Source organism: Blennius ocellaris, assembly GCF_963422515.1.
Source record: "Blennius ocellaris genome assembly, chromosome: 6".
Taxonomy (NCBI): domain Eukaryota; kingdom Metazoa; phylum Chordata; class Actinopteri; order Blenniiformes; family Blenniidae; genus Blennius; species Blennius ocellaris.
This window is the reverse complement of record NC_137655.1, coordinates 34626-59767: the sequence shown is the minus strand read 5'-3', so window position 1 is coordinate 59767 and position 25142 is coordinate 34626. Positions and strand designations below refer to the sequence as shown.

Genomic DNA, 25142 nt, shown 5'->3' with positions numbered 1-25142 from the left:
TCTTATTGGACGAGTCACTGGTTTTGGTGGAACGCCAGCCTGGACTCTGGTCCGTGACCTTGTGGTTTCTTTGCAGATGTGCCCGGAGCGCCGGCACCTCCACAGATCGACAGCATCCGCCACGAGTCGGCCATCCTGACCTGGGAAGACCCGAAAGACTCTGGAGGCTCCCCAATCACCGGTAAGGCACCACAGAGGGATTGTCAGCGCACGGCGCAGCAAAGACGAGTCGCCCTGACAGTCGTCCCGTCTCGTCTGCAGGGTATTACGTCGAGTTCAAGGAGAGGAACAGTCTGATGTGGAAACGAGCCACGAAGACGCCGCTGAGAGTGAAGGAGTGCAGAGTCACCAGCCTGATAGAAGGACTCGAGTACGAGTTCAGGGTCATGGCCATGAACATGGCCGGACTGGGCAAGGCGAGCAAGGTCACTGAAGCCGTGGTCGCTCTGGATCCCATCGGTGAGTCCTACGCACCTCCGGCCGGGTCGGACCGAGACACTTCGGTTCACTTCGACAGAGAAAAGCCCAACGAGACACTTTCTGAAGCTCCTTTTGACGCCACGTTCTAAAACTCCTCGTATAAAACCCACAGGATCTGAAACCCGTTTGTTTCCCAAACCTCCAGTTGTCCTTGTTCTCCAAATGACCTGTTCTCGTCTGGTCGCTTCTTTGGATTGCAGATGGCTGAATAGTTTTTATTTTAACAATGTCTTTTTATTTTCATAAATAACCAAACAATATAAACATAGAACTTTTACATGAATTTCTCAAAAACACCCCCCATAGTTTCAGTGACTCTGTTTTGTCTGACCAGACGTCTGAACGGTTCCAGTGACTCTGTTTTGTCTGACCAGACGTCTGAACGGTTCCAGTGACTCTGTTTTGTCTGACCAGACGTCTGAACGGTTTCAGTGACTCTGTTTTGTCTGACCAGACGCCTGAACGGTTCCAGTGACTCTGTTTTGTCTGACCAGACGTCTGAACGGTTCCAGTGACTCTGTTTTGTCTGACCAGACACCTGAATGGTTCCAGTGACTCTGTTTTGTCTGACCAGACGCCTGAACGGTTCCAGTGACTCTGTTTTGTCTGACCAGACGCCTGAACGGTTCCAGTGACTCTGTTTTGTCTGACCAGACACCTGAACGGTTCCAGTGACTCTGTTTTGTCTGACCAGACACCTGAACGGTTCCAGTGACTCTGTTTTGTCTGACCAGACGTCTGAACGGTTCCAGTGACTCTGTTTTGTCTGACCAGACGCCTGAACGGTTCCAGTGACTCTGTTTTGTCTGACCAGACACCTGAACGGTTCCAGTGACTCTGTTTTGTCTGACCAGACGCCTGAACGGTTCCAGTGACTCTGTTTTGTCTGACCAGACGCCTGAACGGTTCCAGTGACTCTGTTTTGTCTGACCAGACGCCTGAACGGTTCCAGTGACTCTGTTTTGTCTGACCAGACGTCTGAACGGTTCCAGTGACTCTGTTTTGTCTGACCAGACGCCTGAACGGTTCCAGTGACTCTGTTTTGTCTGACCAGACGCCTGAACGGTTCCAGTGACTCTGTTTTGTCTGACCAGACACCTGAACGGTTCCAGTGACTCTGTTTTGTCTGACCAGACACCTGAACGGTTCCAGTGACTCTGTTTTGTCTGACCAGACGCCTGAACGGTTCCAGTGACTCTGTTTTGTCTGACCAGACGCCTGAACGGTTCCAGTGACTCTGTTTTGTCTGACCAGACGTCTGAACGGTTCCAGTGACTCTGTTTTGTCTGACCAGACGCCTGAACGGTTCCAGTGACTCTGTTTTGTCTGACCAGACGCCTGAACGGTTCCAGTGACTCTGTTTTGTCTGACCAGACGCCTGAACGGTTCCAGTGACTCTGTTTTGTCTGACCAGACGCCTGAACGGTTCCAGTGACTCTGTTTTGTCTGACCAGACGCCTGAACGGTTCCAGTGACTCTGTTTTGTCTGACCAGACACCTGAACGGTTCCAGTGACTCTGTTTTGTCTGACCAGACACCTGAACGGTTCCAGTGACTCTGTTTTGTCTGACCAGACGCCTGAACGGTTCCAGTGACTCTGTTTTGTCTGACCAGACGCCTGAACGGTTCCAGTGACTCTGTTTTGTCTGACCAGACGCCTGAACGGTTCCAGTGACTCTGTTTTGTCTGACCAGACGCCTGAACGGTTCCAGTGACTCTGTTTTGTCTGACCAGACACCTGAACGGTTCCAGTGACTCTGTTTTGTCTGACCAGACGCCTGAACGGTTCCAGTGACTCTGTTTTGTCTGACCAGACGCCTGAACGGTTCCAGTGACTCTGTTTTGTCTGACCAGACGCCTGAACGGTTCCAGTGACTCTGTTTTGTCTGACCAGACGTCTGAACGGTTCCAGTGACTCTGTTTTGTCTGACCAGACGTCTGAACGGTTCCAGTGACTCTGTTTTGTCTGACCAGACACCTGAACGGTTCCAGTGACTCTGTTTTGTCTGACCAGACACCTGAACGGTTCCAGTGACTCTGTTTTGTCTGACCAGACACCTGAACGGTTCCAGTGACTCTGTTTTGTCTGACCAGACGCCTGAACGGTTCCAGTGACTCTGTTTTGTCTGACCAGACACCTGAACGGTTCCAGTGACTCTGTTTTGTCTGACCAGACGTCTGAACGGTTCCAGTGACTCTGTTTTGTCTGACCAGACGCCTGAACGGTTCCAGTGACTCTGTTTTGTCTGACCAGACGCCTGAACGGTTCCAGTGACTCTGTTTTGTCTGACCAGACGCCTGAACGGTTCCAGTGACTCTGTTTTGTCTGACCAGACGCCTGAACGGTTCCAGTGACTCTGTTTTGTCTGACCAGACACCTGAACGGTTCCAGTGACTCTGTTTTGTCTGACCAGACGCCTGAACGGTTCCAGTGACTCTGTTTTGTCTGACCAGACGCCTGAACGGTTCCAGTGACTCTGTTTTGTCTGACCAGACGCCTGAACGGTTCCAGTGACTCTGTTTTGTCTGACCAGACGTCTGAACGGTTCCAGTGACTCTGTTTTGTCTGACCAGACGTCTGAACGGTTCCAGTGACTCTGTTTTGTCTGACCAGACGCCTGAACGGTTCCAGTGACTCTGTTTTGTCTGACCAGACACCTGAACGGTTCCAGTGACTCTGTTTTGTCTGACCAGACGTCTGAACGGTTCCAGTGACTCTGTTTTGTCTGACCAGACACCTGAACGGTTCCAGTGACTCTGTTTTGTCTGACCAGACGTCTGAACGGTTCCAGTGACTCTGTTTTGTCTGACCAGACGTCTGAACGGTTCCAGTGACTCTGTTTTGTCTGACCAGACGCTCCGGGAAAGCCTGAAGTGATCAACGTCACCAGGAGCACCGTCACCCTCATCTGGACCGCCCCCAAGTACGACGGCGGCTACAAGCTGACCGGATACTTCGTGGAGAAGCTTGAGGCTGGAGGGAAGACCTGGATGAAGGCCAACCACGTCAACATCCAGGGCTGCGCCTACACCGTCACCGACCTGACGGAGGGGGCACAGTACCAGTTCAGGATCCGAGCCAAGAACTCGGCCGGCGCCGTCAGCGTCCCGTCGGAGGCCACCGAGCTCCTGACCTGCAGAGACGAATACGGTGAGCAGAGCGGCGAGCGGTGAGGAACGTCTGCGGGTTCCCGGTGTTTAAACCTCCGTCTCTGTTCCGCCGCCTCCACAGAGCCGCCCACCATCACCATCGACCCGGACATGAAGGACGGCGTCTCCGTCAGGGCGGGAGGGACCATCGTGATCACCGCCTCCAAGATCCTGGGCAAACCCCTGCCCACGTCGTTCTGGTCCAAGGGAGGCCGCGAGTTCAAGACCTCCGACATCGTCACCGTCAGCAGCACCCCCACCTCCTCCACCCTCTCCATCAAGTACGCCAGCCGCAAGAACACGGGCGAGTACACCATCACCGCCAGCAACCCGTTCGGCATCAAGGAAGAGCACGTCAAGGTGAAGGTCCTGGACGTGCCCGGACCGCCGGGCCCCGTGGAGGCCAGCAACGTCTCGGCCGAGAAGTGCACCCTGACGTGGCTGCCGCCGGAGGAGGACGGAGGCTGCGCCATCAAGTCCTACATCCTGGAGAAGAGAGAGACCAGCCGCCTGCAGTGGACCAAGCTGGCCGAGAACGTCATGGACTGCAGACACGTGGCCGGCAAGCTGATCAAGGGCAACGAGTACATCTTCAGAGTGTCCGCCATCAACCAGTACGGCACCGGGGACTCCAGCCAGTCCGGCCCCGTCAAGATGGTGGACAGCTACCGTAAGTCTGTGCAGTGTCGCCGCTGTCACGTCGTTCTACGTTCCAGCTGCTTGGCAGTCGTCACTTCTTCCCTCGTGTGGATTTGTGCTGCTCCTGTTAGCGATACGCCACTGGTGGCACCTTAACCGGGTTTCTGTGGTTTCCCTCACAATCTCTGGAGTGAGTCGTCACATATATAGTCACATATACAGTCACAAACAGTCACAAACAGTCACATACAGTCACATACAGTCACAAACAGTCACAAACAGTCACATACAGTCACATACAGTCACATACAGTCACAAACAGTCACATACAGTCACATACAGTCACAAACAGTCACAAACAGTCACAAACAGTCACATACAGTCACAAACAGTCACAAACAGTCACATACAGTCACAAACAGTCACAAACAGTCACAAACAGTCACATACAGTCACATACAGTCACATACAGTCACAAACAGTCACATACAGTCACATACAGTCACAAACAGTCACAAACAGTCACAAACAGTCACATACAGTCACAAACAGTCACAAACAGTCACATACAGTCACATACAGTCACATACAGTCACATACAGTCACAAACAGTCACATACAGTCACAAACAGTCACAAACAGTCACAAACAGTCACATACAGTCACATACAGTCACATACAGTCACAAACAGTCACATACAGTCACATACAGTCACAAACAGTCACATACAGTCACATATACAGTCACATATACAGTCACAAACAGTCACATATACAGTCACAAACAGTCACATACAGTCACAAACAGTCACATACAGTCACATACAGTCACATACAGTCACATACAGTCACAAACAGTCACATACAGTCACATACAGTCACATACAGTCACAAACAGTCACATACAGTCACAAACAGTCACATACAGTCACATACAGTCACACACAGTCACACACAGTCACAAACAGTCACATACAGTCACACACAGTCACATACAGTCACATACAGTCACAAACAGTCACATACAGTCACAAACAGTCACATATACAGTCACAAACAGTCACATATACAGTCACAAACAGTCACATACAGTCACAAACAGTCACATACAGTCACAAACAGTCACATACAGTCACATACAGTCACATACAGTCACAAACAGTCACATACAGTCACATACAGTCACATACAGTCACAAACAGTCACATACAGTCACAAACAGTCACATACAGTCACATACAGTCACACACAGTCACACACAGTCACAAACAGTCACATACAGTCACACACAGTCACACACAGTCACAAACAGTCACAAACAGTCACATACAGTCACATACAGTCACAAACAGTCACAAACAGTCACATACAGTCACATACAGTCACAAACAGTCACAAACAGTCACAAACAGTCACATACAGTCACAAACAGTCACATACAGTCACATACAGTCACAAACAGTCACAAACAGTCACAAACAGTCACATACAGTCACATACAGTCACATACAGTCACAAACAGTCACATACAGTCACATACAGTCACAAACAGTCACAAACAGTCACATACAGTCACATACAGTCACAAACAGTCACAAACAGTCACATACAGTCACAAAGAGTCACATACAGTCACATACAGTCACAAACAGTCACATACAGTCACATACAGTCACAGTCACAAACAGTCACATACAGTCACAAACAGTCACAAACAGTCACATACAGTCACATACAGTCACAAACAGTCACAAACAGTCACATACAGTCACATACAGTCACAAACAGTCACATACAGTCACAAACAGTCACAAACAGTCACATACAGTCACATACAGTCACAAACAGTCACAAACAGTCACAAACAGTCACATACAGTCACAAACAGTCACAAACAGTCACATACAGTCACAAACAGTCACAAACGGTCACATACGGTCACATACGGTCACATACGGTCACAAACGGTCACAAACGGTCACAAACGGTCACATACGGTCACAAACGGTCACAAACGGTCACAAACAGTCACATACAGTCACATACAGTCACATACAGTCACAAACAGTCACAAACAGTCACATACAGTCACATACAGTCACAAACAGTCACAAACAGTCACATACAGTCACAAACAGTCACAAACGGTCACAAACAGTCACAAACAGTCACAAACAGTCACATACAGTCACATACAGTCACAAACAGTCACAAACAGTCACATACAGTCACATACAGTCACATACGGTCACAAACGGTCACAAACGGTCACAAACGGTCACAAACGGTCACAAACGGTCACAAACAGTCACAAACAGTCACAAACAGTCACAAACAGTCACAAACAGTCCGTAGAATCTCTCAGTCGCTGCTGCAGCTCTTCTGAGATCATTTCCCACTTATTTTCTGACAATTCCAAAAGATGTGTGAAGGATCTACATCAGGTCCTCCACATTTTGATTCACCGTTACTTTTAAACGTTGTTGAACCGCGACCCTCCAGATCCGCCAACTAGTGGCCGTTTGCGGTATTACACACGTTAAGCCAATCATCTTCTGGAATTTGATGTTAATTCTCTCTTTTATGTAACTGGTTGATTGTCTCTCTCGTAATGGACACATCACTGACACTATTCTGCCGTTCATTAGATGGAGTCCAGCAAGACTCTGGAATAAGAAAGAAAGTAGAAGTTCAGGATGTGTAATGGACATTAAGAGTCAGTGGTGTGATGAGGAACAGGCAGGAGGCGCCGCTGCGGCGGTGACGTGTGAACGGGAGCTGCTCTAAAACGACACAAGTTTAGTCACAACATAGTTTTGAAGCATAATGTTCAGTGTTTGATGAATGTGTGTTGTCCCCAGGCCCGCCGGGTCCACCGTCCGTCCCAGAGATTGACAACGTGAGCCGGAACGCCGTGACCATTTCCTGGAGGAGACCGGCTCAGGACGGAGGAAGTGACATCAGAGGATACTGTGTGGAGAGGAAAGAGAGGAAAGGACTGAGATGGGTGAGGGCGTCAAAGAGGACGGTCCCGGACCTGCGCTTCAAGGTGCAGGGCCTGACGGAGGGGGTGGAGTACGAGTTCAGGGTCACTGCGGAGAACAAGGCTGGATTCGGGGAGCCCAGCGAGCCGTCGCGGCCAGTGATGACCAAGGACATCGTGTGTAAGTGAAGCCGCGCGGGACCGTCCGCACACGTCCACGTCCGTGACGAACACCTCCATTGATGTCTTAAAATCTTCATTTGTACTTTTTCAGACCCACCTGGTCCGCCGTCCAACCCCAGGATCACTGACACCACAAAAACCACCGCCACCTTCGCCTGGGGCCGCCCTCACTACGACGGCGGCCTCAATGTGGAAGGGTACATCGTCGAGTACAAGAAGGAAGGACACGACGACTGGGAGACAGAAACACAGTACCCGCTGATTGTCACCGACTACGTGATCGGCAAACTTCAAAAGGGGGGCAAATACCACTTCAGAGTGAGCGCCGTCAACTCCGAGGGTGTCGGCGAGCCGGCGGAGGTGGAGAAGGTGACGGAGCTGGTGGACCAGGAGGCGCTGCCGGACTTCGAGCTGGACGCAGAGCTCAGGAGGACGCTTGTCGTCCGGTGCCGGGCGTCGATCCGCATGTTCGTCCCCATCAGGGGCCGTCCCGTTCCCGAAGTCACATGGAGCAAAGACGACACCAACCTGAAAACCCGAGCCCACATCGACACCACGGAGTCCTTCACTCTGCTGGTGATCCCCGACTGCACCAGGTACGACGCCGGAAAGTACAACCTCTGCCTGGAGAACGTGGCCGGAAAGAAGACTGGCTTTGTTAACGTTAAGGTTCTGGACACTCCGGGACCGCCGGTCAACCTCAAGCCCAGAGAGATCAACAAGAACTGCATCACCCTTCAGTGGGAAATCCCCATCATTGACGGCGGCTCCAAGATTCACAACTACGTCATTGAGAAGAGGGCGGCAACCAAAAAGGCCTACACGGTGCTGAGCACCACGTGGCAGAAGTGTTCCTTCAAGTTTACCGACCTTACCGAAGGAGCGTACTACTACTTCCGTGTCTCTGCCGAGAACGACCTGGGCGTCGGCGAGCCCGCCGAAACCCCAGAGCCAATCAGAGTGTCGCAAGCCCCCTCTGCCCCAGAAAACCTGTACGTCACAGACGTGACCGCCGACAGCGCCAGCCTCTCCTGGGCCAAGCCCCTCCACGACGGCGGCAGCCTGATCACAGGCTACGTCATCGAGGCTCAGAGGAAGGACACTGAACAGTGGGTCCACGTGACCACCATCAAGGCTCTGGACTTCACCGTCACAGACCTCGTGGAAGGTGGCGAGTACACCTTCCGCATCATGGCCGTTAACGCGTCGGGCAGGAGCGATCCTCGCGAGAGCCGGCCCGCCATCATCAGGGAGCAGACCTCGGCGCCATCTTTTGATCTGCGCGGAATCCACCAGAAGACCGTCATCGCCAAGGCTGGGGATCGTCTGAAGGTGGAGATTCCCGTCCTGGGAAAGCCCAGACCCGTGGTCTCCTGGAAGAAGGGAGACACGGCTCTGAAGGAGACGCAAAGAATGAACGTGGAGACCACACCAACGTCAACCATCCTCAACATCGGCGAGGTGAAGAGGACCGACGGAGACCAGTACTCCATGACTGGGAGGAACATGCTGGGAACCGTAACGGAGACCATCACGGTCCTGATACACGACATTCCAGGTCCTCCCACGGGTCCCATCAAGTTGGATGAGGTCTCCTGCGATTATGTTCTTATGTCCTGGGAGGCGCCGGAGAACGACGGAGGCGTTCCTATCAACAACTATATCGTGGAGATGCGCGAGACTACCGGCACCTCGTGGGCAGAACTGGCAGCGACAGTGATCCGCACCACCTTCAAGGCGGCGCGACTCAACACTGGAACCCAGTATCAGTTCCGCATCAAGGCCCAGAACAGATATGGCATCGGACCGGCGATCATCTCCGAACCCGTCGTGGCTGCGTATCCGTTCGACGTGCCGAGCCAGCCCGGCATCCCCACGGTCACGTCTTTCAACAAGGACGCTATGACGCTCAGCTGGAACGAGCCGTCCTCCGACGGAGGCAGCCCCATCCTGGGCTACCACGTGGACAGGAAGGAGAGGAACAGCATCCTGTGGCAGAGGATCAGCAAAGCTCTTGTGGTTGGAAACATCTTCAAATCGACGGGACTTGTTGACGGGATAGCTTACGAACATCGCGTGACCGCTGAAAACATGGCGGGTCTCAGCAAACCCAGCAAGCCGTCCGAGCCCATGTACGCATTGGATCCCATCGACCAACCGGGTCGGCCCGTGGCCTTGAACATCACCAGACACGAGGTGACGGTTTCATGGACCAAACCAGAGGGAGACGGTGGATTTTCCATCACTGGTTACACGGTAGAGAGGAGAGAGATGCCCAGTGGACGCTGGCTCAAGGCAAACTTCAACAACATCCTGGAGACTATTTACACCGTCAGCGGTCTGATTGAAGACGCAACCTACGAGTTCCGCGTGTTTGCCCGAAACTCGGCCGGTGCCGTCAGTGCGCCCTCCCCGTCTTCAGAGGCAATCACATGCAGAGATGACATCCAAGAGCCCCGGCTGGACGTCGACTCTTCGTACAGCAGCAATGTTGTCGTGATGGCAGGAGATATTTTCAAGCTGGAAGCCAACGTGACCGGTCGGCCTCTTCCTTCTCTGGTGTGGACCAAGGAAGGGAAGGACCTGGAGGACACAGCCAAGCTGGAGATCAAGTCAACGGACTTCCACACGACTCTCATTAACAAAGACTCCCTGAGGAGGGATGGCGGCGCCTTTACGCTCACTGCCAGTAACCCTGGCGGCTTCGCCAAGTTCATATTCAACGTCAAGGTGCTGGACAGACCCGGACCACCAGATTCTCTGACCGTCACTGATGTCACAGCTGAGAAATGTGTCCTCAACTGGCTGCACCCAACGCATGACGGTGGCGCCAAGATTGAGTACTTTATCATTCAGAGGCGCGAGACCAGCAGGTTGGCGTGGACAAACGTGGCCACTGACCTTCAAGCAAACAGATTCAAGGTCACCAAACTGCTGAAGGGTAACGAGTACATCTTCAGAGTCATGGCTGTCAACAAGTATGGTGTGGGTGAACCTCTGGAGTCTGAACCGGTCGTTTGTGCCAACCCTTACACCGTCAGCGACCCGCCGACGCAGCCTGAGGTCACCACCATCACGAAGGACTCCATGGTGGTTTGCTGGGAGCGCCCCGAACACGACGGAGGCAGCAGGTTGAACACGTACGTCATTGAGAGGCGTGATAAGACTGGTCTGCGATGGGTGAAGTGCAACAAGAGAACCGTGACTGACTTGCGATTCAAGGTGTCCGGCCTCACGCCAGGACACGAGTATGAGTACAGAATACTGGCCGAGAACAATGCTGGTCTCAGCCAGCCTAGTCCTTCCAGTCCATTCTACAAAGCGGTTGACACCATCTTCCAGCCGGGACCTCCGGGGAACCCGAGAGTGTTGGACACAACCAAGACCTCCATCACTCTGGCCTGGAACAAGCCTGTCTACGACGGCGGTTCTGAAATCACCGGTTACATCGTGGAGACCTGCTTGCCCGAGGAAGACGAATGGACTATCCAAACCCCCAAGAGGGGATGGACTGCCACTTCCTTCACTGTCACCAACCTGAAGGAAAACCAAGAGTACAAAATCAACATCTGCGCCACTAACTGTGAGGGAGTGGGAGAGCCCGCCGCCGTTCCCGGAACTCCCAAATCTGAAGACAGACTGCTTGCTCCAGAGATCGAGCTCGGGGCGGAGCTGCGTAAGGTGGTCTGCATCAGAGCATGCAGCACTCTCAGACTCTTTGTCCCCATTAAGGGCAGACCAGCACCTGAAGTGAAATGGTCAAGAGAACACGGAGAGTCTCTCGACAAAGCCAACATTGAGATCACGCCGTCGTTCACCATGGTCCAGATAGAAAACGTCGACCGGTTTGACGGAGGCAAATACATGGTCACTGTGGAGAACGCCTCTGGAAGTAAGACGGCCTTCGTCAATGTCAGGGTGCTCGACACCCCGGGAGCGCCGCAGAATCTGACTATCAAGGAGGTCACAAGAGATGCGGTTTCCCTGGTTTGGGATCCCCCTCTTATTGACGGCGGCTCCAGAGTGCGCAACTACATTGTGGAGAAGCGAGAGTCAACCAGAAAGGCCTATACAACGGTCTGCGCCAGCTGCCACAAGTCCAGCTGGAAAGTCGGAGGCCTTGAGGAAGGAAAGATGTACTGTTTCAGAATCTTGGCCGAGAACGAATTTGGCATCGGCCTTCCTGTAGAGACCCTTGAAGCAATCAAAGTGTCAGAGAAGCCTCTGCCACCAGGCAAAGTGTCTCTTCGTGAAGTTACCAGCAGCAGCGTCACGCTGACGTGGGAGAAGCCCGACTACGACGGTGGCAGCAGAATCACAGGCTACATTGTGGAGATGCAGTTTAAAGGAACTGACAAGTGGACTCAGGTGATGGTGGTGAAGACCAACGAGGCCCAGGTCACTGGCCTCATGCAAGGAGAGGAGTACATGTTCCGCATCTCGGCCACCAACGAAAAGGGGGTCAGTGACCCAAGATCTCTCAGCCTCCCTGTGGTGGCAAAAGACCTGGTCATCCCGCCGACCTTCAAACTGATTTTCAGCACGTTCAGTGTGATGGCAGGAGATGATCTTAAGATCGACGTACCGTACGCCGCCTGTCCCAAGGCCACAGCCACGTGGTCCAAAGACGGCGTGGTGCTTAAGGAGACGACAAGAGTTAATGCTGAAGCCACAGACAAAAACCTCTTCCTGGTGATCAGGGAATCCTGCAGAGATGACGTGGGCACATATAACGTCAAACTTGTCAACACCGCTGGAGAGGCATCCGCGGATATCAGCGTTGTAGTCTTGGACAAGCCTGGCCCACCGACTGGCCCGATTAAGATGGACGAGGTCACTGCTGACAGTCTGGTCTTGTCCTGGAACCCTCCGCAGTATGAGGGTGGCTGTGCCATCAATAACTACATTGTTGAGAAGAGAGACACGTCCACCACCAACTGGCAGATCGTGTCGGCCACTGTGGCCAGAACTACCATCAAGGCGGCCCGTCTGAAGACCGGCTGTGAGTACCAGTTCAGGATTGCTGCGGAGAATAGGTATGGCAAATCTTCAGCCCTGCTTTCTGAAACCATTGTGGCCCAGTATCCATTTGAAGTGCCCAGTCCACCACGTTCCGTTGCAGTACAGTCAGCCACCAAGGAGACCATGGTGGTCGTATGGGACAAACCAAGTAATGATGGCGGAAGCAAAATACTTGGTTACCACTTGGAACTCAAAGAGAGAAATAGCATATTGTGGGTGAAACAGAACAAACAACTCATTCCAGAGACCAGATTCAAGGTCGTTGCCCTTGAGGAAGGAATCGAGTACGAGTTCAGGGTTTATGCCGAGAACATAGTCGGGATCAGCAAAGCCAGTAAAGTCAGTGAAATGCAAGTGGCCAGAGATCCTTGTGACAGACCAGGAAAACCAGAAGCTGTCATCGTGACCAGAAACCAGGTGACGCTCAGATGGACCAAGCCAGAGTACGACGCCGGCATCAAGATAACCGGTTATCTGGTGGAGAAGAAGGAAGGCTCCGGCCGCTGGATGAAGGCCAGCTTCGCCAATGTCATTGAGACAGAATTTGTTGTAACGGGACTCACTGAAGATCAGGTGTACGAGTTCCGTGTCATTGCCAGAAACGCAGCAGGCGTCTCCAGCCAGCCGTCGGATTCTACCGGAGCGATCACGGCCAGAGATGAGGTGGATCCCCCGAAGATCGACTTGGATGCCAAGTATTCCCAGGCTGTGGTTGTAAATGCTGGAGAGACGTTCAGGCTGGAGGCTGCGTTCTTCGGTAAACCTGTCCCAACGGTGCGCTGGCTGAAGGAAGGAAAGGAGATGCCTGAAGCAGCTCGTATCGACGTGAAGAACACGGACTTCACAGCTTGTATCGTTGTTAAAGAAGCCATCCGTGTTGATGGAGGTCAGTACACCTTGCAGGTCAAGAATGTTGGAGGAGAGAAATCGGTCAACATCACCGTCAAGGTGTTGGATAGACCCGGCCCACCGGAGGGACCAATCTCCATCTATGGTGTTACTAATGAGAAATGCTCCATTTCCTGGAAGCCTCCTCTACAAGACGGAGGCAGTGACGTTTCCCACTACATCATTGAGAGGAGGGAAACCAGCAGGCTGGTTTGGACCGTCGTCGAACCAAAGGTTCAAACCCTGAACCTAAAGATCACCAAACTGCTCCCTGGTAATGAGTACATCTTTAGAGTGATTCCAGTTAACAAATACGGCATCGGGGAACCTCTGGAGGCTGAGCCAATGGTTGCCAGGAACCCATTTGTCGCTCCAAGTCCGCCAACAGAGGTCGAAGTGTCCACAATCACTAAAGACTCTATGGTCGTGACCTGGGAGAGACCGGCCAGTGACGGCGGCAGCCCGATCCAGGGTTATGTTGTTGAGAAACGTGACAAGGATGGTGTGAGATGGACCAGGTGCAACAAGCGCAATGTGAGCGAGCTTCGCTTTAGAGTGACGGGACTCCTGGAAAACCACAGCTATGAGTTCAGAGTGTCGGCGGAGAATGCTGCAGGCGCTGGAAAATCCAGTGCACCAACAATTTACTACAAAGCACTGGATCCTATCTTTAAACCAGGTCCACCGAACAACCCCAAGGTGGTCGACACGTCCAGGTCGACGGTTTCCTTGACATGGGGCAAACCCATCTACGATGGCGGCTGTGAAATTCAGGCCTACATCATTGAGGCTTGCAATGGCGCGTCTGACGAGTGGTTCATGTGCACCCCTCCCACTGGAATCACAGACACCAAGTTCACAGTGAAAAAGCTGTTGGAAAAGCACGAGTACCAGTTCAGAGTTTGCGCGATCAACAAAGTCGGTGTTGGCGAGCACGCTGACGTTCCCGGGAAGATTCTTCTGGAGGAGAAACTGGAGGCTCCCGACCTGGAGCTGGACGCCGACATGAGGAAGATGATCAACATCAGAGCGGCGAGCACTCTCCGGCTGTTTGTCCCTGTGAGAGGAAGACCGGCCCCCGAGGTGAAATGGGGCAAAGCTGACGGCGAAATAAGTGAAACTGCTCTAATCGACAATACGGGCACTTATGCTTCTCTTGTCATTGAAAACGTGGACCGGTTTGCCAGCGGGAAGTACACCCTGACTGCCGAGAACGCCAGCGGGGTGAAGTCCGTCTTCATCAGCGTCAGAGTCCTCGACTCCCCAAGTGCCCCAACTAACTTCGTAGTGAAGGAGATCACCAAGAACTCGGTCAGTCTCACTTGGGAACCTCCCGTCCTGGACGGCGGGTCAAAGATTAAGCATTACATTGTTGAGAAGCGCGAGAGCACCAGGAAGGTTTACTCTCCCATCACCACTTGCAACAAGATGTCTTGGAAGGTTGAGCCTCTTCCCGAGGGAGGGATCTTCTTCTTCAGAGTCATGGCTGAGAACGAGTATGGAATAGGTGTCCCTGTTAAAACTCTAGAACCAGTTAAGGTGTCTGAGAAACCCCAGCCACCCGGCAAAGTCAGCGTTGTGGATGTCACCCACAGCAGCGTGAGTCTGAAGTGGGAGAAGCCGGAACACGACGGCGGCAGTAGAATCAGTTACTACGAAGTGGAGCTGGCCCCGAAGGACAGCGAGACCTGGACTGTGTGTGCCAGTGTGAAGGCCCTGGAGACTGTGGTGTCCAACCTCCTCACAGGGGACGAGTATCAGTTTAGGGTTGTTGCTGTGAATGACAAAGGCAAAAGTGATCCAAGGCAACTGGTTCAGTCAGTTGTTGCAATGGACCTTGTGATTGAGCCTGCTGTTCGGCCCAAAGTCAGCACCTACCAGGTCCAGGTCGGTTACGACCTCAAGGTTGAAGTCCCTGTTGCTGGTCACCCAAAGCCCACCATCAGCTGGACTAAAGATGGAGCCGCCCTGAAGCAGACCACCAGAGTCAACGTCACCGACTCCGCCCATCTGACCACTCTCACCATCAAGGATGCCACCAAAGAAGATGGAGGCATGTACAGCATCAACGTTGCCAATGCCCTGGGCTCCAAGGATGCCACGGTTGAGGTGATCACCCTGGACCGACCGGGCCCGCCAACAGGCCCCGTCAAGTTGGAGGACATCAGTGCCGAGAGCATGACTCTTAACTGGGAACCTCCCACATACACCGGCGGCTGTCCAATTTCCAACTACGTGGTGGAAAAGAGAGACACCACCACAACCAACTGGGTGGTGGTGTCGGCCACCGTGGCCAGAACCACACTGAAAGTGGCGAATCTGAAGACGGGCGCAGAATACGTGTTCCGAATCTACGCTGAGAACCGATATGGAAAGAGTTACGCCATCGACTCAGAGCCTGTTGTGGCACAGTATCCCTTCCAGGAACCTGGCCCGCCAGGAACGCCGTTCGTGTCCTCATACACAAAAGACTACATGGTGGTGGAGTGGCATAAACCCCCGTCGGACGGAGGCAGCGCCATCTTGGGCTACCACCTGGAGAGAAAAGAGAAGAACAGCATCCTCTGGACAAAGATAAACAAAATGCTCATCCAGGACTGCAGATTCAAATCCACTCCTCTTGAGGAGGGTATTGAATATGAGTACAGAGTTTATGCTGAAAATATCGTGGGCATTGGAAAATGCAGCAAAGTGTCTGAGGTCTACGTCGCCCGCGACCCATGTGACCCCCCTGGCCATCCGGAGGCTGTCATCGTGACCCGGCACACGGTCAAACTGAGGTGGACCCCACCACAGTACGACGGAGGAAGTTTGGTGACGGGCTATGTGGTGGAGAAGCGTGACCTCCCTGAAGGAAAGTGGATGAAGGCCAGCTTCGCAAACATCATCGCACTGGAGTTCGAGGTTACCGGCCTGACAGAAGACTGCAAGTACGATTTCAGAGTGATTGCCAGGAATGCAGCCGGCGCCGTGAGCAAGCCCTCCGAAAGCACTGGATCCATAACGGCTAAAGATGAAGTCGATCCACCAAAGTGCGAGACGGATCCCATGTACAACCAGACCATTGTTGTCAACGCTGGCGAGACGTTCAGTCTGGAGGCCAGCGTGGACGGGAAGCCCATCCCAACGGCTCAGTGGTTCAAGGGAGACGTTGAAGTTGAAAACTCGGCAAGAGCCGAGATCAAAAACACAGACTTCAAAGCTTTACTTGTCGTGAAGGACGCCATCAGGGTGGACGGTGGACAGTACATGTTGGTTCTGACCAATGTTGCTGGAACGAAGACCGTCCCGTTCAGTGTGAAGGTCCTGGACAGGCCGGGACCTTCACAGGGCCCTCTGACTGTCAGCAACGTGACTGAAGAGAAGTGCTCTCTGTCCTGGCTGCCCCCCCGGCACGACGGAGGAGCCAGCATTTCTCATTACGTCATTCAGAAGAGAGAAACCAGCCGCCTGGCCTGGACGGTGGTTTCTGGCGACTGCGGAGCGACCATGTTCAAGGTCACCAAACTGCTGAAGGGCAACGAGTACATCTTCAGGGTCATGGCCGTCAACAAGTATGGGGTGGGCGAGCCTCTGGAATCAACGCCAGTCATTATGAGGAATCCATTTGTTGTTCCTGGTCCACCTCAGGAACTTGAGATCACCAACATCACCAGGGACTCGATGACCGTCTGTTGGAACCGCCCCAAAACCACAGGCGGCAGCGACATAAGCAATTACATTGTGGAGAAGCGAGACCGAGCGGGAGTGAGATGGACCAAGTGCAACAAACGCAGGGTGACGGACCTTCGCTTCAGAGTGACGGGACTGACCGAGGACCACGAATATGAATTCCAAGTGTCTGCCGAGAACGCAGCCGGAGTGGGTCCGCCGAGCGCCGCCACACCCTACCTCAAAGCTTGCGACCCCACCTTTGAACCCGGCAGCCCGACCAATGCCCACGTGGTCGACGTCTCTAAAGACGCCGTCACTGTGGCTTGGCACAGGCCGATCTACGACGGTGGGTGCGAGATTCAAGGCTACGCTGTGGAGATTACCAAGGCCGACGAGGAGGAATGGACCATCTGCACACCGCCATCTGGAGTCAACGCAACTAAGTTTACCATCAAGAAGTTGATAGAGCATCAAGAGTACAAGGTGCGCATCTGCGCCATCAACAAGCTGGGCGTTGGAGAGCCCACCGAGATTCTAGGAGTGATCAAACCGGTGGACAAGATCGATCCTCCAGAAATGATCCTGGATTCCGATCTCAGGAAGGGAATTGTTGTTCGCGCAGGAGGTGCGATGAGAATCCGCATCCCCTACAAGGGACGCCCCACCCCCGAGGTCAGCTGGGCCAAAGAGGATGGAGAACTGCCCAGTAAAGTTCAGATTGAAACCACTGAAGATCAGACGCAGCTCTCAGTTGACATCTGCGACAAATACGACGCTGGCAAATATATCCTCAACCTGGAAAACAGCGCTGGAACCAAATCTGCCTTTGTGTCTGTCAAGGTTTTGGACACTCCAGGAGCCCCGGTAAATCTGGCCGTGAAAGACATCAAGAGGGAAAGTGTCACTCTCACCTGGGAGCCTCCTCTTATCGACGGCGGATCGAGGATCACAAATTACCTGGTTGAGAAGCGCGAGTCCACCAGGAAGGTTTACTCCAACGTGGACAACAAGTGCACAAAGACCAGCTACCGTATCACCGGCCTCACAGAAGGAATGATCTACTATTTCAGAATCTTGGCCGAGAATGAGTTTGGCGTGGGACAGGGAGCCGAGACCTCCGAGGCAGTGAGGACCTCCGAGCCTCCTCTTCCCGTGGGCAAGGTCACTCTGACTGAAGTAACTAAAACATCCGCCTCGCTCTCCTGGGAGAAGCCGGATCATGACGGAGGCAGCAGGATCATGGGCTACTACATCGAGATGCAGCCTGTGGGCTCGGAGGAATGGGTCGTAGCCGCCATCACCAAAACCTGTGAGGGCACAGTCCCGGGCCTCAGTGCGGGACACGAGTACCTCTTCAGAGTCTCGGCCTTCAACGAAAAAGGCAAGAGCGATCCCCGACCTCTGGCTGCACCGGTCACTGCTAAGGACGTCACTATCGAGCCTCGATTCAAGGTGACCTTCAACACTTACAGTTTACAGAATGGCGAAGATCTGAAGATCGAGATTCCAGTAATCGGACGCCCAACTCCCAAGGTCGAGTGGAAAAAGGACGGTCAAGCTCTCAAAGAGACAACGAGACTAAATGTGTCTGGCACCAAATCCTCCACTAAACTTTGCATAAAAGATGCAAATAAGGAGGACTCTGGTAAATATACTGTGACGGCCACAAGCAGTGTGGGCGTGGCCAGCGAGGAGATCACAGTGATCATCCTGGACAAGCCCGGACCACCAACGGGCCCCGTGAAAATTGAGGAAGTCAGCTCCAATTATGTGTGTTTGTCCTGGGAGCCCCCAGTGTACACCGGAGGATGCCAGATTAACAACTACATTGTGGAGAAAAGAGACACGACCACCACCGCCTGGCAGATTGTGTCGGCCACGATTGCCAGAACCACCATCAAAGTCACCAAACTGAAGACGGGCATCGAGTATCAGTTCCGAGTGTCTGCTGAGAACCGGTACGGGAAGAGCTCCGCCATCGTCTCTCCTTCCGTGATCGCTCAGTATCCGTTCACGGAGCCCTCGGCCCCGGGAACGCCGTTTGTGTCCGCTGCAACCAAAGACAACATGGTGGTGGAGTGGAAGACCCCCACCAACAACGGAGGAAGCGCCATCATGGGCTACCACCTGGAGAGGAAGGAGAAGAACAGCCTCTTGTGGACGAAACTCAACAAACTGCTGATCCCAGAAACACGGTTCAAGACCATCGAACTGGAAGAAGGCCTCGAATACGAATTCAGAGTTTACGCCGAGAACCTCGCCGGCCTCAGTCCGGCTAGCAAGATCTCAGAGAGCACGGTGGCCAGAGACCCCTGCGACCCGCCAGGCACTCCAGAGGCTATTGAAATCACTAGAAACCACGTGACCCTCCAGTGGACCCGGCCGCAGTACGATGGAGGCAGTGCAATCACCGGTTATGTCGTCGAGAGAAGGAAGCACCCGGATACTCGCTGGATGAAGGCGAGCTTCACCAACATCATTGAGACGCAGTTCACCATCACCGGTCTCACCGAGGACTGCGTCTACGAGTTCAGAGTAGTTGCGAGGAACGCTGCCGGCATTTCAAGCCGTCCCTCTGCAAGCACGGGAGAAATTACTGCCAAGGATGAGATTGATGCTCCCGGCGCCACCATGGACGCCAAATACAAAGACACGATCGTCGTCCCTGCCGGCGAGACTTTCGTCATTGAGGCCGAATACACCGGCAAACCTCTGCCAGATGTCATCTGGTTGAAGGACGGAAAGGAGATCGACAAAACCACAGCAAGAATGGAAATCAAGACAACACTCACACACACCATCCTGACCGTAAAGGACTGCATCCGGGTGGATGGCGGCCATTTTGTCCTCAAGCTTGTTAATGTGGGAGGCATCAAAATGGTCCCAGTTATGGTTAAAGTTCTGGATCGGCCCGGTCCTCCAGATGGCCCGTTGGAGGTCAAAGGAGTCACGGCTGAGAAGTGCTACCTGCACTGGAACCACCCCTCACACGACGGCGGCGCCGCCATTTCTCACTACATCATTGAGAAGAGAGAAACCAGCCGTCTGTCCTGGACCATGGTCGAGCCCAATATTCAAGCCATCAGCTACAAAATCACAAAGCTGCTGCCTGGTAATGAATACATCTTTAGAGTCACTGCCGTGAATAAATATGGCGTTGGCGAGCCTTTGGAGTCGGAGCCGGTTGTTGCGCGCAACCCCTTCACCACTCCCAGCGCCCCCTCCACCCCCGAGCCCAGCGCCGTCACTCGAGACTCCATCGTGCTGACCTGGGAGAGGCCCGAGCACAACGGGGGCGCAGAAATCGAAGGATACGTTCTTGAAAAACGCGACAAGGACGGCGTCAGATGGACGAAGTGCAACAAAAAGAGGCTGAGTGACCTGAGATTCCGATGCGCCGGTCTCACCGAGGGCCACTCCTATGAATTCAGGGTGTCGGCTGAGAACGCCGCCGGCATCGGAAAGCCCAGCGCGCCGTCCGAGTACATCAAAGCCTGCGATGCCACCTATCCTCCAGGTCAACCGAATAACCCCAAGGTCACTGACCACTCCAGCAGCACGGTCTCCCTGTCCTGGTCCAGGCCGATCTACGACGGCGGGGCGCCAGTCACCGGATATGTAGTGGAAGCAAAGGAGGCCGCGGACGATGAGTGGTTCATCTGCACGCCCCACACTGGCGTCCAGGCCACGCACTACACCGTGAAGACGCTGAAGGAGAACGCAGAGTACAACTTCCGCATCTGTGCCGTGAACCGCGAGGGCGTGGGCGAGCACGTGGACCTCCCCGTGTCCGTGGTCGCCGCAGAAAAGCTGGAGGCCCCTGAAATTGAACTGGACGCCGACCTCAGGAAGATGGTGAACATTCGTGCGTCGGCCACCCTGCGGTTGTTCGTGACCATCAGAGGAAAGCCGGAGCCCGAAGTCCGATGGACAAAGGCCGACGGCGCCTTGAACGAACGCGCTCAGGTGGAAGTGACGAGCTCTTTCACCATGTTGGTGATTGAGAATGTTGACAGATTCGACACTGGCAAATACGTGTTGACCCTCGAGAACATGAGCGGCTCGAAGTCCGCTTTCGTCAACGTTCGAGTTCTGGACTCTCCCAGCGCTCCAGTCAACCTGGAAGTGAAGGACGTCAAGAGGAATTCGGTGTCTCTCTCATGGGAACCTCCACTCATCGACGGCGGAGCTAAAATCTCACATTATGTCGTAGAGAAGAGAGAGCAGAAGAGAATGGCTTTCACCAGCGTCTCCAGCAACTGCGTCAGGAACTCTTACATCATTCCCGACCTCCAGGAGGGAGGCAGATACTACTTCCGTGTTTTGGCCGTGAACGAGCTGGGCGTTGGTTTGCCTGCTACAACAGATCAAGTCAAGGTTTCCGAAGCTCCACTGCCTCCCGGTAAAGTGATGCTGGTGGACGTAACTCGTCACACCGTGACCCTGTCCTGGGAGAAACCCGACCACGACGGCGGAAGCAAGATCACAAAGTACATTGTGGAGATGCAGCCGAAGGGAGACGACAAATGGACGGTGTGCAGTGAAGTCAAAGCACTGGAAGCTACCGTTGAAGGACTCGCATCCGGAGAGGAATACTCCTTCAGGGTAACTGCTGTGAACGACAAAGGCAGGAGCGACGCCAAGCCTCTGGCCAACCCGGTTGTGGTGAAGGACATCACCATGGAGCCGGTCATCAACTTGCTGTTCAACACGTACAGCGTGAAGGCAGGAGACGACTTGAAGATTGACGTTCCCTTCAGGGGCCGACCTCAACCCGAGGTGGCCTGGAAGAAAGACGGCCACAAACTCAAGGAGACAACCAGGGTCAACGTTAGCAACACCAAGACCTCATCCAAGATCGTCATCAAGGATGCCACCAAGGAAGATGTAGGAAAATATGAAATTATGCTGACTAACCCAGTCGGCAGTAAAACTGCTGAGATTTCTGTCATCATCCTGGACAAACCTGGCCCGCCCAGCAACATCAGGCTGGACGAGGTGAGCGCCGACTTCGTTTGTTTGTCCTGGGATCCGCCGACCTACGATGGTGGGTGTCAGATCAACAATTACGTGGTTGAGAAGAGAGACACCACTACCACCACGTGGCAGATTGTCTCCGCCACAGTAGCCAGGACGTCCATCAAGGTGTCTCGTCTCAACCAAGGAACAGAGTACCAGTTCCGCATTGCAGCCGAAAACCGTTATGGTAAGAGTACTGCTGTCGATTCCACTCCGGTCGTTGCTCAGTATCCGTTCGAACCTCCTGGCCCACCGACCAAGCTGCAAGTGGCCCATGCCACAAAGACGGGCATGCTTGTGGTTTGGGGAAAACCAGCCAGTGATGGCGGGAGCCCCATTATTGGCTATCATATCGAATGCAAAGAGCAAAGCAGCATCCTGTGGACTAAGGTCAACAGAGGTCTGCTGGCCGAGAACCAGTTCAAGATGACCGGCATAGAAGAAGGCCTGCTGTACCAGTTCAGAGTCTACGCTGAGAACATCGCCGGCATCGGTCCGAGCACCAAACCCAGTGAGCCCGTTGCTGCCCGGGATCCATGCGAATCTCCTCGCAACCTCAGAGTCACAAACATCACCAGGACCTCAGTGTCTCTCTTCTGGGACGCTCCAGAGTTTGATGGTGGAGTGAAGATTACTGGCTACATCGTCGAGCGTAAAGAAGTTCCTAATGGTCGCTGGCTGAAGTGCAACTTCACTAATCTTCAGGACACCTACTTCGATGTGACCGGGCTTACGGAAGACGTCCAGTACGAGTTCCACATCATCGCCAAGAACTCTGCTGAGATGTTGAGTGCTCCCTCAGAAAGTACGGGTCCTATCACCGTCAAAGACGACGTAGACCCACCCTCCATCATTCTGGAGGACAAATTCAAACAGCTGGTCGTCATAAAGGCCGGAGAAGTCATTAGAATCGATGCCGAGATCACCGGCCGTCCTCTCCCGGTCGTTTCATGGATGAAGGACGGGAAAGATGTCGAAGCCAAGGCAAGATGTGAAGTCACCTCCACAAATTTCGCAACGACCCTGATTGTCAGAGACACTATCAGGAGGGATTCTGGCCAATACGTTCTGAGTCTGCACAATGTGGCAGGAACCAGATCCGTAGCCATCAACTGCAAAGTTCTGGACAGACCCGGGCCTTCCTCCGGACCTCTGGCAGTGTCCGGCCTCACGGCGGAGAAATGCACGTTGAATTGGGGACCGCCTCAGGAGAACGGTGGAGCCGAAGTGATGCATTACATCGTAGAGAAGCGTGAAACCAGCCGCCTCGCCTGGACTCTCGTGTACGGCGACATGAAGGCCACGACTTGCAAGGTGACCAAGCTGCTGAAGGGAAACGAATACATCTTCAGAGTGAGGGGCATCAACAAATACGGCGACGGCGAGCCCTTGGAGAGTGAACCCACCAAGGCCGTTGATCCGTTCACCGTGGCGGCGCCGCCCACCAACGTGCAGGTGACGGCCGTCACCAGCGAGGCCATGACCATCTGCTGGGAGAGACCCGCGTCCGACGGGGGCAGCAGCATCTCGGGCTACGTGATCGAGAAGCGGGAGAAGGTCGGCCTCCGCTGGTGCCGCGTCAACAAGAAACCCGTGTATGACCTCCGAGTCAAAGCCTCGCACCTTCGCGAGGGCTGCGAGTACGAATACAGGGTGTTTGCCGAGAACTCGGCAGGACTCAGTGCTCCTAGTACACCGTGTCCACTTACCAAAGCCGAGGACCCGCAGTTCCTGCCCTCACCTCCTGCTAAGCCTAAAGTCATCGACTCTACAAAGACCACCGTCACGCTGTCGTGGAAACGGCCGCTCTTTGACGGCGGTGCGCCCGTGACCGGGTACAGGGTGGAGTACAGGAGGACGCTGGACGACGAATGGATCGTGGGAGTCCAGAACACTAAGAACACAGAGTTTACTGTGGTGGGTTTGACACCCGGAGCCGAGTACGTGTTCGTGGTGAAGTCCATCAATAAGATCGGCGCCAGCGAGCCCAGTCAGGAGTCCGACAAGCAGCTGGCCAAAGAAAGAGAGGAGGAGCCTGTTTTCGACATCAGCAATGAAATGAGGAAGACTCTGATCGTGAAGGACGGCAGCTCCTTCACCATGACCGTCCCCTTCAGAGGCAAACCCATCCCCAACGTCAGCTGGACCAAACCCGACGTGGACCTGCGTGTCCGCGCCGTCATCGACACCACCGACACCTTCACCTCCATCACCTTGGAGAAAGCGACCCGCAGCGACTCTGGGAAATACACCGTCACCCTGTCCAGCGTCGCCGGGACCGCTTCCCTGACGCTGAACGTCAGAGTCCTGGACTCACCCGGACCGCCGGCTCACGTGGAGGTCAAGGACGTCACCAAGACCTCAGCCACCGTGACCTGGGACACTCCCGAGAATGAGGGTGGGGGACCGGTCAAGAAGTACCACGTGGACTACCGCGAGGCCAGCAAGAAGGGCTGGACCAAGCTGACGGACACGTGCCACAGGCTGACCTACAAGGTGACCGACGTGAAGGAGGGCGAGGTCTACTACTTCAGAGTCACGGGAGAGAACGAGTACGGCGTCGGAGTTCCAGCAGAGACCAAGGAGGGAACCAAGATCACAGGTATTTACTTTCTACTCTGGTTCTGAGGTATGGATCGAATATCCTGTCTTTTCTTTGTCTTAAAGGAGTCGTCACGCGTCGTTAAAATGTGATTCTTGCTGTTGGAACTGAGTCGACACACAAGATTTAGGCTCTTTGATCCAACCAGAATCAGCCACAAGGGGGCGCAACTCCCGACGGAAGGTTTTTATTGTCGTCAACACAGAAGGCTGATATCATAACTCGCCTCTGGTGAATTTAGCGGTTAGCTGCCAGTGGTTGGCTGGTAGCATTAGCTGCTAGCAAGACCAGGAAGTAGGAAACGACCCCATGTGATTTACAAACGAGCGTGGATTTCACTTTAAGTCTCCGGGTGCGTTTCTCTGCGGCTGGATGTTTGTAGACGCTCCACCATCATTTTTGATGCTAACCATGCTATTGCTACGCTATCCATGATTGACAGTTCCTGCAGCCAATCAAAACGCGCCTAACATCTGTAGCACTCAGAATCTCTCATGTAACCTCATGACAGGACGTGAAAAA

At 53.7% G+C, this 25142-nt stretch overlaps 1 protein-coding gene across 1 annotated transcript in view; it reads left to right on the top strand.

Moving 5' to 3' along the window:
• LOC308131347 (titin-like) overlaps nt 1-25142 on the top strand; it is a 224561-nt gene that overhangs the window by 171795 nt on the left and 27624 nt on the right. Inside the window, 6 exon segments of the mRNA XM_080498075.1 lie at nt 77-181; nt 262-459; nt 3335-3631; nt 3713-4300; nt 7131-7433; nt 7527-24620. Coding sequence (XP_080354201.1) covers nt 77-181; nt 262-459; nt 3335-3631; nt 3713-4300; nt 7131-7433; nt 7527-24620 — 18585 coding nt within the window.